This window comes from Rhinolophus ferrumequinum, chromosome 8, assembly GCF_004115265.2.
Source record: "Rhinolophus ferrumequinum isolate MPI-CBG mRhiFer1 chromosome 8, mRhiFer1_v1.p, whole genome shotgun sequence".
NCBI lineage: Eukaryota > Metazoa > Chordata > Mammalia > Chiroptera > Rhinolophidae > Rhinolophus > Rhinolophus ferrumequinum.
The window spans coordinates 8,077,708-8,097,124 of NC_046291.1; the positions used below are offsets into that span (position 1 = coordinate 8,077,708).

The 19,417-nt window shown below is 39.5% G+C and overlaps 2 protein-coding genes across 13 annotated transcripts in view; one reads left to right on the top strand and one right to left on the bottom strand.

Annotated features, from left to right (window-relative positions):
* The window catches only part of FBXO36 (F-box protein 36), a 68,777-nt gene extending 58,926 nt beyond the window's left edge, over positions 1–9,851 (bottom strand). For both annotated transcript variants that reach the window (XR_004423668.1, XM_033112315.1), the window contains exon 1: positions 9,542–9,851. Coding sequence is in view for 1 of the 2 variants with exons in the window: in XM_033112315.1 (XP_032968206.1) it covers positions 9,542–9,637 (96 nt within the window). In the remaining variant the exon portion in view is untranslated. The remainder of the gene's footprint in view (positions 1–9,541) is intronic.
* The window catches only part of TRIP12 (thyroid hormone receptor interactor 12), a 142,715-nt gene continuing 132,131 nt past the window's right edge, over positions 8,834–19,417 (top strand). For 4 of the 11 annotated variants that reach the window (XM_033112306.1, XM_033112311.1, XM_033112313.1 and 1 more), the window contains exon 1: positions 10,131–10,270. The gene's annotated coding sequence lies outside the window, so the exon portion shown is untranslated. Of the gene's footprint in view, positions 9,269–10,130; positions 10,271–10,388; positions 10,595–10,764; positions 10,885–19,417 lie in introns of those variants that run through there. The other 7 variants (XM_033112308.1, XM_033112309.1, XM_033112310.1 and 4 more) reach the window with 4 other exon arrangements.

Here is a 19,417-nt window from a genome sequence, read left to right on the forward strand (position 1 = left end):
ACCCAGTGATCTTTCAAAAATGCATACCTGATTACCATATTTCATCAACTCTAAAATGCCATCCACTATAAGTTGCATCATTATTTTATGTATAGCCCAGAAAGACAAAAATGCTAATTAAATTTTGATTTTAGAGATATTAAGAAATAAAGAACGTGTACCTCACAATCATTGGAATTTAGTATTCCAGCCACTTCATCCTCTCCAAAGTCAATGGCTCAGGTTCTCTCAGTATCAGGACAAAGCTCCTAATTATGGTCTAAGAAGCCTGGGTGGCCTCCCCACTGTGACCTCTGCACTCCAGCTGCACTGGCCTTCTTTCCAGTCGCCCAGTCTTCCACATGGCAGGCCAACCTTCACTTTCTCCTAAGCGCCTCCCGACATCCATGACCAGGCCACATCCTCGAGCACTTGGGTGTCTCACCTTGACAGCACTTATCATGGTTGATATCTTGTTTGGCTGACATCTTCGTTTGGCTTATGTGCTTATTTGCACAACATCTATCTCCACGAGGGCCGAGTATGTGCTTTTGCTCCCTTCTGTATCCTTATACTTGGTACAGCACCTGGTATATAGCAGGTGCTCAAACATTTGTGGAATGAATTGAAATCATTTTACTTGCTGATTTTAGGATACTCTTTAGTTCATAGGACCCAGAGGATTTAAAAATCTGAGAGTAATTTAGACTTTCATTTTAGAGTTGAGTCATTAACAGTGTTTACCAAATTCTTGTCTTCTTATCACAAATACCAAATTCAGACAAAAAGCACTGAAAATTACTTAACGTGTGCTAACTCTCTAGCTTGATGTTATCATCACAAAGTGGTCAGTGTGTTTTTGTGAACTGTCAGTGCTTCAAGGTTCTCTACTGATCTGGTATGTCTGAGCTTCTCCTGATTTTCTGGCTTTTTCTCTCTGATTGTACCTGCCTTGTACAGGCACGAATCCAAAGAAGGCTGGTCACAGCGTGGCCTTCCCAAACAATGACACATTTGTCAGAAATTCTACTGTAGTCACAGCGATGACAGATGCTTTCCTCTGTGGCCCGCACCAAAACATGTTCGTCTAGATTTTGGAAGCACAATTGAAGGTGTTAAAATTTGATACATAAAACATTTGAGGGGGTAGCTATTTCCTTTGTATTACAAGTTTTAAATCAGTGGAAAATATTCCCAAAGAGGAGATTTGAATAAAAAGCTTATGGAACCTCAGAAGTCCATTTATTTACAAAACCAAAGGGTAATTTGAAAACCAACTGGCTGAATCAAATCTTAATTCTTGATTTACCAGGCACTGTCTGATCTGCTCCCTGGCTGTTTCTCAGGGTTCTGACACCCAACTTTACATCCTGCAATAGCACATCACTTATCACCCGGCCTTGGGACAAGTGCTGTGCTCACACATCGTTGGCGCACAGTACTGTGCCCGGCTCGTCTTTGTCTTGGTCTCAGCTCACACCTAGTCCTGGTGAAGTCTTCCCTGACCTACTCAGGATTCCCTCCAGTGCTCTCACCAGATCCTGTTGCTGTAGTTTGTGTCTTGCTGTGTCCCAGAGAGACTGTAAGCTTCGTGAGGGAAGGCACTTCATCTCAGCATTGTTAGCTTGGTCCCAGACTTGATGTGCAGCAAAACACTTAGTGAAGACCTTTCTCTCAGCCTTGCCAACCTGGATAGCTTCAATTTTCGCCAGTGAAAATATTTGTATGTTGTGGTTTTGAACTGTATTTTCTTGATCACTAGTAAGGTTAAGCCTCTTTTCATGTTTATGAATCATGTGTATTTCTTCAGGTGACTGTTCACAGCCTTTGCCTATTTTTCCATGAGGCTATTTATCTTATTAATTTGTAGGATGAATACTGAGCATATTAATCCTTTGCCTGGTAAATGTTACTTTTTTTTTTAAAAAAGTCAACATTTTCTCCAAGTAATTTATTCAAGTATTATTCATGAAACAAAATTTTATTTAAATGTACTTGATCTGCCATCCCTTTCCTTTATGGCTTCCAGATTCGGAGTCTTGAGTGGACTCTACCTCCAGATTAAAACAACATTCTTTCTTATTTTCTTATGGTACTTTCATAGTGTACTCATATGTTTGTATGTATACCACTTAGTTCTTCAATCCATATAAAGCTTTTAAATACATAGTACGAGATAGAGATTTAGGTAATTTTTTTCTATTTTGTGACTATTTTGATTTCCAATTGACACAATAATTATTGAATGGTTCTCCATTTTCCCACTAATTTGAAATGTTGAGGGGATATTGTAGATGAGATTCAAAGGAGGGAGAGGATTTGGATGTACGAATAGGGAGACTGACAAGAAGTGACACAGATGATTGAGGCCAAGTGTGCAGTGTGAGAAAGGGCAAGTGATGGGTGTTATTCAAGGAATGGTGAGCATGGTGGTCCTGGAGCCAGGATATTTAATCTGAAGAACTATTTGGAGAAAAATAGCAAATTTAAATTTTAGTATATAGCGAAGAGATCATTTTTTTTGTTTTTTCTTTAAAGAAAATTCACTAACCATTCAAAGTAGAAACTTTTAGCAAACTTGAAATAAAAGGAAACATTGTTCACCTGATTTTTAAAAACCTATAGCAAACATTATACACATACATCATGGTGAAATATTAAAAGCCTTCCTCATAAATCCAGGAACAAGACAAGAATGCCTGGTATCATTTCTTTTCAATAATTTAATGAAGTCTTAGCCAATGCAATAAGGTAAGGATAAAAAAAGACGTGAGGATTAGGAAGGAAGAAATAGATGTCATTATTCATAGATGACATGAATGTGTCAAAAAAATCTAAGAATTGTAAATTATTAGAACTAGCAACTGACTTAGCAAGATCACGAGATAAAAGGAAATTTACTAGAAGTAAAAATCAATTGTTTTTATTACTAGCTAGAATTTAACTTAAAATAAAAAAAGAAGTCACTTAGAAGTCTAACAAAATATATGTAAGATTTCTATACTATAAGAAATCATTGAGCAAAATTAAAGAATATCTAGAAATTTCTAAAAGGAAGGATATACTATATTTGTGGACTGGAAACTTGATATTGTAAAGATGTCAATTTACCACAAATGGATCTATACATTCATTGTAATCCCAATCAAAACATCAATAGGTATTCTTATGGAAATATAAGCTGATTATAGAAATAAATAACAAAATCATGAGATGACTAATGAGTTACTACAATCATTTTCATTGAAAGGTGAAGTCTGACCAATCTGTCATTGGAAGACGATGCCATATAAATCTTTTTTCAGTATTTGCTGTCGTATACCAGGAACACTACTGGTATTTTTCAAAGAACATTCCTCAGACCCTCACTTCCTGAGATGCTCAGAGAAAAGGGGGTTCTGTAGTCACATGACCATGGGAAAAACTCCAGGATGCAGTCTCCTCTTGGAGATTCATGTTGCACAGTAGGCTTTTAAAGTCTGTGAGAAATTCTGGAGAAGAGAAGCAAATAGAATTGTGTGTAATCTTGGATTTTCCAATCTTATTTGATCATGAAACCTCTCTTTGAGAAACACTGGCCTAGAGTGCTTTTTATATTTACTTGATTCTCACCATATCTGTGAAGTAGCCAAGGGTTAAACTGTTCATTTTACAAATGAAGAAATGGAAACTCTGGCAGGTGAAGGTTTACATGAGGTCATACAGCTAGCTAGCTACTAATACAGAATCTTCGATACAAACTCAATTTTTCTAAAAAAAAGAAAAAAAAAAGTCCAGTGCTTTCTCTAGGGTGAAACACTACTTTCATGTGAAACAGCATTTTAGAGATGGAATAAACCTTAGTGATCTCTTAGACTAGTAACCTTATTATGTTGATTAGGCAACTGGGGCCCAGACAAATTAAGTGTCTTGCCCCAGGTCAAGAGCTTGCAGACTCACAGGAAGAATAAAAGAATCCTTGACTCAGTGACTCCCAATTAAGTGCTCTACTGCCCTGTATAATTAGGAGGCAAATCTGTGTCAAGGCAGGGTGAGACCAAATTAACTGCCCAGATTGAGTAGGTGTTATAGGTGCTGAATGAACCATTTACCTGGCAAAAGATGATAATGGAGCTATGTCAGGTTGTCATGTAATTTTGAAACGAGGATTTAGGAGCCACTTGATGACTGGATGATAATATGGTAAAGCACTGAATAGTGTTATTTTTAATAGTTTAATCACATTATTTGTATTATTTTATCCCTCTTCTTCAAAAAGTGCCACATGCCACTTAAAAAAATTCAAAGGAATGTCAATTTTGGATCAAAAGAGATTTCACAACTCTAATGGGCACAACCTGGAGTGTCACAGGTTGGGAATCATTTTTCTGAAGTGTGTCAGATATGAGGAATAGAAGAGTAACGCAGAAGGACAACACCTGGCTGAACCTGTAGGGCAGGGAAAGGTATGTTTGCAGCAGGTGCTGCTGTCAGAAAGATAGCAGGGAAAAACAAAACCCTTCTGGAGCAGGGTGGGGCTGGAAGTTCTAAACTGCAGTGAAGAAGGGGAAAAGCCTATCGTTTAAGGGAAGACGGAAAACAAGGGACTGAGGGAGATAGCTGACGGGGAGAGTAAGCCAAGCCGTAAAAAACAAGAAAGAGGAAAGTAAAAGAAAGCATTCCATTGCCTTTTGGGTTTAAAAGCAGCAGCAGTTCTTTGTGGAAACACGGGTTGTTGCTGGTGGTCTTGGGCAGAAAGGCAATGTAGCTTTGAGGTCTGTACAGACATTCAGTTCCATCAGTGGGAAGGTTCCATCAGGGACAAGGAAAGAGTAAGCAGATGCAAACCCGTTCACTCTCCTCTGCTTTATCTTCTTCAGATATTTGAATCTTGGGGACCTCATGTGGGGAGCAGGCCTACAACATGGCATGATTTAAGGGTTCCTGGATCCCCTAGGAAAATATCATCAGGATATCAAGTTGACTGCATCCCATCCAGCTCCCAAAATGTGCAATCTCGTGTCTACTTAATGTGATTTCAATTTGCTTGAGAAATTCTGTTCTCTAAGTTTGACTGCAGGGCTAATAGACCTATTCAGTGCACCAGCTTTTTTTTTTCATTAAAATTTATTGGGGTGACAATTGTTAGTAAAGTTACATAGATTTCACGTGTACAACTCTGTAATACATCATCTATATATTAATTACATCAGTGCACCAGCTTTGCCTTATTTTACTCTCAACATCTTTTATTTTTTTAACTCTTTAGTGCCACTATCTCACACCCAATAAGGCAAGAGAAGGCAATCCTTTAGTAATTATTACCTACCTTGAAAACAAAAACAAAGAAGATCAGGACATCTTAAAATTTCACAAGCAACCATTAACCCATTTGCACCCCATCTAAATTTGTAGAATTAGAATCCCGCCCCCCTTCCAAAAATCCCAGCAGGATCTTTGGTGATATCATCTTTGCTGCCCATCATTTAATGTGGGAGGTAGAAGCTGGTACAAAGTAGGGCAACTTCTCTGAGTAAGAGTTACCACTTATATTTTCATTTTAAGTCCTTATTGCTTTTCTCTGATAATAAAAATGCTCACTGTAGAAAAATTCAGATCTTTCAGAAATATGTAATGCAGAAAGTGAAAGTAATCCCTAAGAGCAAATCACTGCAGCTTTTCCTTCTAACGCTTATTTAAATAAAACTCGTTTCTTAAATAGGATCATACTACTATGTTTAAGCCAGCAACGTGCTTTTCTTAAGATTTTATTTGGTCTACTGAATAAATAAGAGATCCATCACATCATTTTTAAAAGGTTGCACAGTATTCTATAGGAAGATGTTTATACAATTATTTTACTTCGGTAAACATTCTTGCTCACATATCCTTGTACACATGAAAGCATTTTTGGATATAAAATCCTAGATATGGATTTGCTGGGTCAAATTAACATTTTTATTAGACTTTATCAATCTTTAAAATTGGTCTGTGGCTTGAAATAGCACTGGCACAATTCTTTGTTGCAAAGTCTCTCGAACAACAGGCCACCAAGTCTCGTTTTCTTTAATTCCTTTTTCAGAAGTCATTGAGATGAAAGTTTACAGTCACAAGCTGGCATGCGACCTCAGTTTGTCAGTGCTACCATAACTCTAAAGCATATCAAAAATATTTGCCGTTTTTGGGGAATGAGCTTTTGGATTTTTTTTCCAGATGACATTAGCTTCAGGTATCTTTTTTAGAGTTTGTAGTAGAATTTAGTAAGATAGATAAAATAAGACTAATCTACTCTCCAATTCCTCTTTTTTTCATCTGTTGGAGTGAATGGAACATGATGGTGCTCTAGGGACGACCACCTGTGTGTTATTAGCTGAAAGAGGCCATATTGGCCGATTCTCATCTACTTCCTGTACAGTTACTGTTTCTAGCAGTTTTCCAGTATTTGTCACATTAAACCTAAGCCACCAGTTCTGACCACCTTAAGCAACACTTTCATTTTGAGAGGACAGACAGAATTTCAAGCTCAAAATACTTTTCAAAGTTCCCTCCTGGACCTCCCATTCTAAAGTGATTTTTGCTTCCTCTGGATTCATAGATTTAAAAATGTTGGTGCTATTCATTAACTTGGCAATTGCTTATGTGCTTCCTTTGGACTTAAAAAAAAGAAACAAAAGTTCAACCATTTAAGTGTTTATATAAATTAAATCACTAACTACATTCTATCTACTGTATTATATGCTGCATGAGAGGAGGGACTCTGGTTCCCTGATGTCTCCCAGCATCTAGAATAGTACCTGGTACTTAAAGGTGTTCATACATACTTGTTGAATGAATGATAAATTTTTTGTAGGCAGGGATCTTCTTATATTTTGCATCCCCATGGTAAATGCCAAGTTGCTGATTAAAATTAAGGATCTTCATTCAGGAACACAACTTAACACTTTCTTAGAAGCTAAGTGTGAAATATCCCTGGCCTAAATAAAATTCAAGGTTCTTTCCAGCCTTGACTTATTATGAACTACCAGTTTTCAAAGAATTAGAATCCAATATATATACCGCTAAAACTAGAGTGAGAATAATTGGGTAAATCTTACAAAGCAGTGTACTGATTTTTCTAAGCCTTCAGATCATCATTATAAAGATCAGATTGGAGCATTAAACTACATTGACCCCAAGCTCTATTCTATAAGTCAAATTTCTAAAAAATAAACAAACAAAAAACCAAAAACATGGCATCAAGCTATTAACTGGGAATGCCTCTGTAAACCTAAAAACATATTTTTAATGTCACTGTATAAGCAAGGAAGTAAAGGAAATATTTATGTACATTTATATTCTGGACTTGGCCAATGGTGGTATGAAACTAATGAAGAGATATACCTGTCTTCAAATGCATGTACGTGTATAGCCATTTAGATTTAAAGCCAATAAAAGTAAATGTAAAAAAGAATAAAACAGAGAATCAGAGTGGAAGGATCCATCGAAATCTGGGACATATTTTGGATAACACACAAGATTTGGGGGAATAAAGGCAGAAAGTGAGAGAAAACATGTACAAGAATCAATTTCAGAAAGTCACTCCAGAAAAAAGTCCATCTTATAAAACACATTTAATTCTAGTCTTTCAGTACTTATTTATGTCAGACCGCCTCTTACTGGATGTTTGATTTCCTGTGTTGAGACTTAGAAAATTTATCTTGTGGTTAGAAAATAGCATATTCTCCAGACAGTTGCCTGAAAAGACTATTCTTTTGGCTTACTATTTTTCGCAACAAATTTTACTGTAAAAAGAGTGAATTAATCAGATCTGAGATTAACTCACTGGTAGAATTGTAGCGAATATACTCAGTCTACTTAAAAGAGAAAATGGATCAGATCTTGTGAAGGATTTTACATATAAGCAATCGACAGAAAGAACAGGACCTAAAATAAAGAAGAGTTGTTGATATGCAAAGAAAAAAAAAAAGAAAAAAGGAAAAATTAAAAATGGAGGGGGAAGGATTACATAAAAGAGTAGTTAAAGGAAGGTACTTGCCCAAGTTAGACTAGAGAGCAAAGTCTGAAACACATCAACAACAGAAGCATTCTTGGGGAAAACTAATGCCAGGAGATAAAGGTAAAGGTAAACAAGTATTCAATTTGTTGAGGCTTATAACATTAGAGCATAGTACACTTTTAATGCCAGACTCTCAAGAAAAAGAAATGCTCAAAAAAAATTTAAAGACAGACTATGGAAAAGGCTGTGAAGTAAAAAATGGAACATTCTTACCTGAGTAAATAAAAATGGAAAATGAAGTAGGAATAGGGTAAGATATGATTGCTTTCAATCACTTATGTTAGAAAGTGAAGAATTCTTAGGATCGTACAACTTAAAGCGAATAGAAAAGAGGCAATCCTAAAAAACGTACAAAAAACGTAAATTTTAGCATTTAATAAATTCCAATTAAATGTGTAAAAATTCCTAAAAAAGGTTTAATTAAAAATTTAACCTTGACAGGCTATCACATTGTAATATTAATATTACACTTGTAATATTTATAAATCTTAGATTTAAAAAATAAAATATGTATTATTTCTATTTTAAAAGGTGCTTTTGAAGCTATAAAAAAAACCATTCTCTGCCTATTTTATTCAAGGGCTCATAGAAAAACTGATAAAATACTCAATATCTATACCAAAACAAATACATACAAAGTTCTAAATTTCATTTTATAGGATACCATCTATTAAAGTGCAAGGTGCATGAGTATCTATTTCAGTGACAAGCCTAATCTCAGCCTGGAATCAGAAACGTGTTCCGAGTGGAGGCCCATTTCAAGTCGATCATTTCATGGTCACAATAAATCATCCAAAAGCCCACCTTCAGTAGCTAAATAGTCATAAAAACAGGCCGATGGTTACTTTACTCCAGCGATAACATAATCCTCGGTCTTATTGTTGTGGAGCAGATGTCATTATGGGTGGGGCTGACGCGCAGAGCAGCTGAAACATTTTTGTACCACCCCCCTCACACTTTCAATGGGATAGAAAGGCTCCAAAAAGGTAAGGGGGAAGCTCTCAACGATCAGTTCCTACTAGACATAAGGAAGTTATGATGTAGCCGTGGTACACGCAAAGACCACGAGATTTTAAAAATCCCCCAAGATTAAGTCCTACCCTGGAAAAGAGATCGTCTCTTTCTCCCCTCCCCAGCCGGCTCCTCCTTGGGACACTTGGCTGAGTCTTTCTTTCCCTCCTTCCCACGCTGAGGTGAGGCTGCACGCAAGCCCGGGACGCCTGTTTTTCTCTTCGTGCGGAGGGAACTCTGCGGGTAGGAACCCCGGATGGCAGGAAGGGAGCGGGCGGCGTTGTGGGTAGGCAAAGAAAGCTTGCTTGGGACGACACAGGCTGGGGTTGGGAAGGGACAGGCGAGCTGCCGGACCGGCCGGGGAGGCCGACGTGACGAGGGAAATCTCCCGGCTCGGAGCTGGGACCGAACGCTTCCGGCGGGCCACAGTCACTCGGCCTAGCGAGGCTCGTGTTCCGGGCTCCACTGGAGCCGACAGGGAGTTAGTAGAGAGGGTAAACCGCGGCTCGCACTTGCCTGGGATCGGGTGACCAATAACTGGTAATAGTCTTTGCTCGGCGCCGGGCCTTCTCCTACAATTTCGAACAGAGTCTCCGGCAACAACGACGCCATCTTGGGACGCCACCGCCGTCGCTAAGACAACCAGGAAGGGGCGGGGCTTGATTGAGGTCATGGGGCCACAGCCCTAGTTTAAATCGAACCCCGCTTTTGAGCTGATAGGGGGTTTCTGACTTGGGGTGATTCTGCCCTTTTCCAAGGGTCACAGGGAACCCTGATCCGTGAAATTCCCACCTCAGGTCCCTGGTGACCCGAAGGGGAATTAGTTCCTGCTACCACGGAGGGGAGGGGGTGACCCCGGCGGAGGGATACCAAGCGAAGCTTCACATTCCCCTTCCTGGTCCCTCGGAGGGATCGGGAGGAGATCGCAAGCTGCTGGGGGAGTCGAGCCGGGTGGTGGGGGAGGGAGGGGCGATGTGATGGGCAGCGAGTAGGCAGCGGGGCCTGTCCCGCGGACGTGCCCGTCAGCGCAGCCTGAGGGAAAAGTAGTTCCCGGAGGGTGTTGGAACGGGCGGGGAGGGAGGCGGCGCGGGCGGAGGCGCACGCCGGGCGCGGTGCTGCGGCTCAGCTGATAATTGAAGGGACTGGAGGAGCCGCCGCCGCCGCCGCCGGGGGGGGGTGGGGGGAGCGAGTGGAAGTTGCTGCCGCGCCACCGAGTCCGGACCGGAGACTTTGGGGCCCAACTAGGTAACTGGGGCGCAGTTGGGAGCGGTGAGGCCAGGCCTGGGGGGAGGGGGCTGTGCTGAGGGTTTGGGGGGGGTGACGGGGGTGGGGAGGAGCTGGAACAGAAAGTCCCAGGAAGCCCGGTTGTGTCATCGCCGCGATTCGGCTCCCACTCGGCCTGCTCCCAGCGGCGGCGGTGGGGCCGCGGAAGGACCGGGTTGGGGGTTGACGGGCGAGACGCTCGTGGGAGACCGCGGCCGGAGGGACCGGGACCGGGCGGGAGCCGGGGGGGTCGCTGGGTCCCCCCTCCGGTCCTCCGCAGTGAGGAGGGCCCTTCACGGAACCCGGGTAAGGCGTGCAGGTCTTAGGGAGCCCGGCGGGTGTTGGGGGGGCCGGAAGTGGGTTTTGGAGCTTGGAGGGCGTCTAGGAAGGGGGGAAGTGGGGGGCCGGAAGTGCAGGTGTGGGGTGTGAAGACGGCAAGGGTTCCCCGGAAATGGGATGGGGGCCCGGAAACCGGGAGAGAGGAGGCTCTAGGGCCGGGGACGGCCCGGAAATGGAAACTAGGGAGCAGCTCGAGTGACAACAGTTGTGGGAAGCGAGGGTCAGAGAGGGAGAGGCCGGAGTGACTTTAGACCGCAGTAAGGGGTTTCCTTTCAAGGGGGACGGTTGAGGGCGGGCGAGGTCGGAGACGAGGTCCGCGCAGGGCAGTTTTTAGTCGTGGGAAGTTGAGGCTGAGGGAGGATGACGACGAAGCAGCCTTGCGGGGGGGGGGCATGAAAAGAGGCCCAGAAACTTGACCGAGAAGCGGGGCATCCTATTTAGATCAAAGTGGAAATTGGGGAGAGAGGGTCCCGGGCTTGGGAGGGAGGTGGACCGATAGTTACTCCAACCGTATTAGCATTCAAAGCGAGTCAGGCGATTTATTTATATGGGGATTACATAAAACCTATTATAACGTTTGTCCATTTTGTTCACCCTCTCCGTACTTCTCCACAGTAGGTGGGTTTCTAGTTCAGAAACAAGTTAGAGGGGAGTTCAAATAACGAAGGTTGTAAAATCCCAAATCCTGTTCTCCGTGTCGCTTCCTTCCTCAGAGTAAGAGAAAACCTAAATATTTTAGAGGGGAGAAATTATTGAAGATTTAAAAACACAGGCGAATCGGGGGCGGGAGGAATAACTTAAGACATTTAAACTCCTGCAGGAGGACGGGAGGGAATTGGTTACTCTTGTGTGGTGAGAGAGCGGAAGGGGGCTGCTTCTAAACCCTTAGATTTGTTTGTTTTTGATAATGCCGTTTTGTCGGGGGAGGTTTAAGCTTAGGCATGGTGTCTGGCGGTGGGGAGGGTTTAATTGCTTCGTTAGTTAATTGGGGGAGGGAATGTGTTAGTGTGTAAACGTTCGTGTGCGGGGGTGGGGGAGTACGTTTAGTGGCGCGGTGAAGCTGTTCCGAGTGGACGTCTAACTGCTCCCGTGCTGTCTCCCTTCCTAGTCGGCGTTCCCCGATCTTGCCTGGGCTGCCAAATCACCCGATTCCCGGGCTTTACTGTTTTGTAGGCCCTTTAGTGGTGTGTTGAACTTTCTAGTCCTCTCGAGGCTCCTTAGATATTTTTGGCATTTCATTTTTCAAAGACCCGGAAAGTTGAGGCTCAGAATCTCCTCTCTAAAAACAAAACAAACAAATAATACGGGGTAGAAAGTTGAAAGAGCTATTGAGTGGGGTAAAAAACCGACGCTCGGAACAAAGGTCCTAGTTGTTACAGAAAAAGGCAAGAGGCCTATATATATGAGGCCTGTGTGTGTCGCATTTACACGGGGGTTGGGGGGAGGGGTGTGGAGAAGGGAAGCAGGGTTGAGGAGTGGAATTATCAGAGGTTTAGAGACAATAAATTGCAGGGGGTCTTAATGAGGCTCATTTTCATGTGTACATCATGCAAAAGAGATCAGTACTAAGTGAATTTTAGAGTAAACACAATTTCTATTTGTTCTGAAATTCCCTGCTCCATGTTCAGCCAGGAATATTAATGTGGCTTTTATATCATTTTTTGGTGAGATTGTTTGGGTAGTTTTCATTTATTTTAAGCTTAAGAGAGCACATTAACATGGTCGGGGTGTGTGGGCTTTGTCCACATCTGCCTTCCTATGAACGGGCCAGTAATCCATAAGAATTGATGACCTGTAATTAAGATTATCATTGTTTCCATTCGCTCCCCAGTTTTTCAGGAGTTTGAGTGATCTTTAAATTTGCTCAGCTGACATTTACTATTTAGGTTGTGTCCAGGAACAGGCTTTTTGTTTTAGTTTTTCATTTACTTTCTAAAAGTTTTGTAACACTTTTGGCAGTTAGAATTCTAGAAAGTGCTAAACTAAAATAATATTTTAAAAATGAAGGCTATGCTAGGCCAGGGTAAAATCAATGATTTCTAGCAGAGTAAATTTGAAGTAATGTGTACTTTTCCATTCTAACTTTTAAAATTACTGGATTTATGTTATCTAGATAAAGTTTTATGATCCTATTTTAAAGATACCATTCCTACCAAAGATACATACTGGCCTGGGAATTCACATCCCGCCTGTAAGTAGCTGTGTGACCTTGAGCTATTCACTTACCCTATTGGCTCTCTAGTTACTTTATCTGTAAAATGGGGGTGGGTAATCACTATCTATCTTACCTCACTGGGTGGTTGTGAGACCTAGTGAATATAATGGCTGTGAAAAATTATAAGCTGCTAAGTAAGAGTAAGATGTTATTAATTTCAGAAAATTACATTAGCTATTTTGGGGTCATTAAAAATACATACAGTTTCTTACCAGTGGTGGTGATTGGGGGAAGCGTTGATGTAGGTTGAAGTTATAGCACTTTATAATTTGAAATTGCTTTAAACTGGCAATGGAACTTGGGCCCAGTTCCTGTTTCTTAAAATAATTGTTTTCATCCAGTGCTAGTTAACTTTTTCGCCAGTCAGCCTACTGAATAAATTTGTTAATCCTTGAGAAATTTTAGACAAATTTCTTTACATTTTTATTATTGACAAACTATGTACCTGTTCTTGGTTTGTGGCTCTTAAGAAATTGACTTTCTAGTATCAGAGACTACAGTTAAGGAACATTTCTGAATCTTTAATATTTTTTTTTTTACAGAATCTAAGTGTTTTTTTTTTTAATTTTCAGTGGTTGGGTGGGGATCTTTTTGAGCAAATACGATAACAATTGCCCTTTTATTTTTCTGTTTTCTGAGGTAATTTGGTGGACTCAAGTTGAAAAACCAACCTGCTTGTTGCGTCTCATCTTCACCCAAGTTCTTGCTGCTGCCCGCCTGACTTTTTGCTCATTTAAATCATTTTAGGTTCATTTCAACTCATCCCTTCAAATCACTTTCTTAACAACTTTTCCTGTTATTTCTTGATTATATATGCTTCATTTTTGGATTATAGTGCTAAATTTGTTGACATATGTTGCTTTTGTTTCCCTGACTGGATTATAGGCTTCTTGAGGGCAAAGAATATCTAATATCACTGTGTTTTGCATGAAGGTAGTCTCATAAACCTGGTTGAAAATAATACCCGTTTTCCTTTCCACTGGAAACCAATAATGTTAGCCTGGTTTTGGTAACTGTGAAACCAGTCTTCCTGCTTGGAAAAGATCTCGGCTCCAGCAGATGCCTCAGATGCTGTTTGGTTTAGTGATCATAGCTTCTTCACATCTTCTGACTATTGTGCCATCAGAGTACCTGGATAGAGTGCAGGGATGAGAATTTGGTGGATATTATGCAATAAGTATATAATAGATTGTTATATAATCTTGGTGTTTGTAGTTCTTAACATGTAATGTTAGCTTTACGTTTGTGTATTTTTTTCCTAGTGCCTGTGTATTGTTCAAATAGCTGTGTTACAGATTTCTGAAAGGCATAAACTCCTAGCAGTTGTTCTTTACAGTCTCTACCTTGTCTGCTAGTTCCCTTGTACATACAACCTGAGACTTAACATAATGTTATTAACTAATGTCATTCTAATAAATTTAAGTTTTAAAAATGCAGTTCTTTAAGTCTACTCTACTATGCTCACTTATTGATAATTTCAGGTTATTGGCAAAAGAAGTTTTTCCCAGACTGATCTGTCTGCTTAATGGTTTGTGACACCTTGTAGATTTTGGTTGTGAGTTTTTTGGAGTTTCATTAAATGGGTGTGGCTGGAAAGTTTTCAGACTTCACTCATTTTGAGTGTGTAGAAGCTATTGGTCATAGTCAGTTTTGAGGTTATACTTGATTAAAAAAAGGCATTCTAGTGGCCTAGAATAAAAAAGCTGTCTGCTACTCTGTTCTTTCATTAGTGGACAGCACTGTTCAACTGAGTATCTGTTGTGAAGGGAAAAGACTTGGATTCCAATCCTTGCTATGCCTTTTCTGTCTTTGTCCTTGGGCAAATAATTACCCTTGGTGAGTTTCAGTTGCCTAATCTGAAAAATGTGGTTTATTGCCACCTAACCTAGAGTTAATTGTAATTTATGTGCTAAACACTGTATTTAGGAAATGAGGCTACAGAGATGGATTGGAACACAGGGCCCTTCCTCCACTGGTTCTTTGCAGCATTGACCATTGATTGCCTCATTTGGTAACCCCCTTCTACCTGGAATATACTTGTACCGGGGTGCCAAAAAAATGTATTATATGCACGACTTGTATTCATCTTTTGTTATAGGTGTATATTATTACAATTTTAATACAAGTTTTTCCTTAAAATGTGTATGCATTTTTTTGGCATCCTCTGTATTATATTTGTAGATATCCTACTTGAAAAGACTTGAGTATACAGTAGTATTCCATAACTGGTTATGAATTCCTTGAAGTGCTTGGCCTATAATAAGAATTCTTTAAATGTTTATTGAAGAAATAAGTGTTGTGAGATTAAAATGATACTGTAAGTGAAAGTATTTTATAATGGTTTAATGTTTTACTTGTTTTGATAATCATTTTGGATCATTCTTAATGTGAAAAAAATTTTGGGACTTTCTTTTTAATATATTGGTATATATTTTAGAGACTGCAAGTTACTTTATATCATACATATTAAAATATTAGGGCAAGCCATTTCATATTTTTTGATTGTACATTATTTGTACATAACAGTTGATCATCTAAAAGAGACATTGAGGACCTAAATATATTTTGATGTTAAGTGCATATGTGTTAAATACAAAACTGAGTTTTATACATCATTTTAGTTTATCCTCTGTTTCTCTTTAGAAAGGGTGTATTTATTTCTATAAATGTGATGTTACTACCCATACAGGATTTTGAAGGCTATTTGTAAGCTGAAATATCTGTCAACAAGCCTTCGCGACTTGAAGTTACATCATTTCAATGTATATTTTAATCAACTTGTTGGCTGTCATAACCAATGAATTTTATTTACCCTGACTTCAAAACTACTCATTCTGTCCATGGGCAGCATTCTGAATAAAGAGATGTACCTTGTGCCGTCTTCTTAAGGTCAAATTAACTCACTTTGAAGTCCTTCTACTGGTAAGCATCTGTGATGCCCTGGAAACCCAAAGTGAGTTTTTACAGATAGGCCATCTGAAATTCACTGTTCAGTTGTAATTTAAGCTGCTTTGTGTCCTTAGAGAGCTGGTTCATGGAGATCATATGGAGGGCCTCCCTTTCCTTCCCCTCCCCTCCCTTTTTTAAAATTCTCGAAAGCCAGGTGCTTATAGTTGCCTTGTAAACAGCAAATATATGAAAATGCCGTTAACTTCTGCTATGGCCCCAGTATTTGGTAATCTTGTCTGTTTTGTACCCTTGGCTTGCTTGCAGTCAGATTAAGCTGCTTGTTCCTGTCTGAACACACCCAGGAACTTCAGCTTTCTTGGACTGGCTTTGATTGTTTTGTTTACCTGGATTGGTCGCCCTCCACCATCTTGTATCTCTTCTCACTGCTTATACACACTTTCTTCCAGGAGCTCCTGTAGGATTTTTACTCTTCACTCTCCTCCCTGCTATGACATTCTATTTCAGTTAGGGCTTTCGGGCTGTCTTACATAATTAGTTGTTTACATCTTCTTTACTAGGTCTTTGGCTTCTTGGGGTAGAGGTCTCATTCTTTTACTATCTGCACAGTGCTTGGCACAAGGCTCCTAACATAAGCAGTTTACTTCATAGGTGGACTTCATTTTGGTGCCACAGTGAAAAACTGTATTGTGAAATAATACTAGCATCATTTGCCATAGTTCACTGTCAACTTGCTATATTTTCAGGATTTGGTAGCTGAGTGGAGGATCCTAGAATGTAAAATTTTCAGAATTAGGCTCATTAAAGTCAGCCACGAAAGGGATTGTTAAGGCACTAGACTGTTTTAGTAACTTGGTTTCCCCAGGTTTAGCATTTGGGGATTATGTTATTAGATGAAAGTTTATTTACCAATACATACCTGTCGAGTGCTTTACTGTCACTAGGACTGTGCTGGAGTTACACAGGAGGGACGTAAACCATAGTGCTGGTTCTCATTTCTGTTAGGTTTCATTTAGTTTATAATCACTTACCTTGTCTAACTTGATAACTATATGTAGCTTATAATACTTAGCATAGAGAGGTATTCTATAGATACTCTAAATGCAGGGTTCCTGCATTGAGAAAACATGATAATGAGAATCTAAATTAAGAAACAGATAAATTAGGGCAAGATTTTTGGCTTTACTGACTTGTTGGAAGCACCTTCATTATACACATATTTCATCAGCAACTTGTGCGTTTACTTCTGGTTCCATATAAGGTCTACTCTTGGAGAATGCTGAGGCGAAATAAGAGATTTATAAAATGAGATCTTTTATGTTGAAATGTGTCTTACTGCAGATGAGTTCAAATTACGACAACAGAACACTGCAGATAACAGTGTGCATATTTGTTGTTAAGTACAAAGTTGAATTATATATAGTGGGTACTCAGAAGTTTAGAGAGAGATTCAGTCCTGGGTTGAAGTTTTGGAGGAAGACTTCATGGAGAGAGGAGGGGCATGAACTGGCCCTGATTGTTTGGGTAGGTATAGAAGAATGGGGAGCATAAAGGTCTAACTGTTGCGAGGGTCTAATGGCCCTAATAAACTGGGCCTCTGGAGTAGAGGGTCCACATTTATGAAATAACAGGAAATTCGGGCCGAGATTATTGAGGTTCTTAAGTGGGAGATTAAGAAGTCAGATTTAACAGATAGACATATTGAATTTATTGTTGATTCCGGAATAGGCAGTGACAACATGAGAAAAGTATACAAAATATTTAATTTGTAAGTGAACTGAAAAGGAAAATAAAAGTGCTTTTAGATCTTACCTTTTTATGAAATTACTTCCTTTTCTAAGACTGCATGTAAGGGTTTTTCTGGTAAGTTTTAGGGTTATAGAAGCAGTGGAGGTAAGACTTCTTGCTCAGTTTCCCTGTGTAATAGTTAACATAGCTTTGTTCAATAAGCAGGAGCTGGTTAAATGACTCCCATTGCTCTGTCCAGTCACAGAATTCTTCCTTTAGAGGAAGCTGGCAATCATTTTGTCTTAACACATTCAACTATTGTTTATTCAGAGATTTTTTTAAAAAAATTCAGTTTGAGAATTAATACATCACTTTTTGTGAGTTACACAGTAATTTGGCAGTCTCGTGTATAGGAAAAACTTAGCGTCTAATGCAGTAAAAATAATGTTTAAAACAAAACCAAATTGTGATTTAAGTATTTACATCCTTTTAAAAAGGGCAAATAATATTACCCAATTTAATCAAGTTCAATATTTTAGTAAGATATTTGCCTAGCATTCTGGTTGATGTCATAGTAGACTATTTGTTATCCCTTTTACTTTTCTAAAAGTACTAGAACAGGATTTCAAAGATGGAAAATGAAGTTAGGTGGTGGCTGAAGGGAAAGATAAAGGGAATAATATTTTATCCAGGGGTCTGGTAGCCATAATCTCTAACTTTCCTTAGCAGCTTTTGTTCTTGTAGACTTTGATGACTGCAGTGTACATGAATTTGATTCTTCTTTATGCGGAGGTAGCAGAGATGTTCACTGTTAGTACAAGTTTAGGACTTAAAATAATACTTGTTGAGGCTGTATAGTCCAAAATTTGTGGGGATTTGTGTACTTGAGAATAAAAACATTTGTGAAGTCTGTGTATTTTACTGCTATAGCAGGCAAGACTGCCGTTTTTCTGCGAGACTCGTGCAGCTTCCTGTTTTTTTCCTTTATGAAGCATGTATTTCCATTTCTTCTACCCACTTAGGGAAAGCTGCTTAGTCTCAAGAGGAAATTTGACCTGATCTTTACCCATCCGTCACAAATCCAAAAGCATTTGTGCCCTTCTCCCAGTAGATGGCAACAACTAGTCTGATTTTTGAGAAGATTTCAGTATTTAACCTTGTGATCAGACCTGTTTGCTAAATGATTTCTCAACTGTCATTAGGAACTTTAGTATTGGTTTTTACTTCTTGGCCTCAAGTATTTTTCTCAGAAAACTAGACTGTTAATTGCAGAGTTCATCTCCTTTTTAATTCTACTCTTCACCCTGCGTTTTGAAAAGTTTTGCCCTCCAGTTGCTGCTATGAGGTAAGACTTGGGGAATTTCAGCCTTTGGTGTGGTGCTCTGTAAGATAATCTGCTTCTGCCTCTTTTAACCATCTAGGATTACTTTTCAGCTGCCTGTATATTAGGCCATGCCATTTATTTCCCAGGTATCTTCTCATTACACAAACTAAGTACTACTGAGGGGAATTACTGAAGAGATAATAGACCATCATTTGGGATCTTCATTGTAGCACCTGTTTTAAATGATAATTTATATTTCTTGAAGCAGCTAAGGAATGGTAAACTTAATGTTTGCTGAAATAGCATTTCTTTAACTTCTGTGGGGTAGGCCTTCTATTTCATTCCTGTGTTTACTTACATTTAGCTTATTAAGTTTTTGTTTCTTGTTACTAAAAAATAAAATTAATTTATAATGCACAATTAACTTTTGAGAGTTTACTTATGTTTAGAGAAACTTAAGACTTTTTCAGGATACCTGCTGAGTTGAAAGTTTTAATGCAACAGTAAAGGGTTTGGGAAGTTTCCATATTAAGAGAGTTTTAAAGTTAGGAATGGCTTGATCTGTAATTCTTTTAAGGAATGTAAAGTCAAGGACTTAGTAAAATGATAGTTCTAA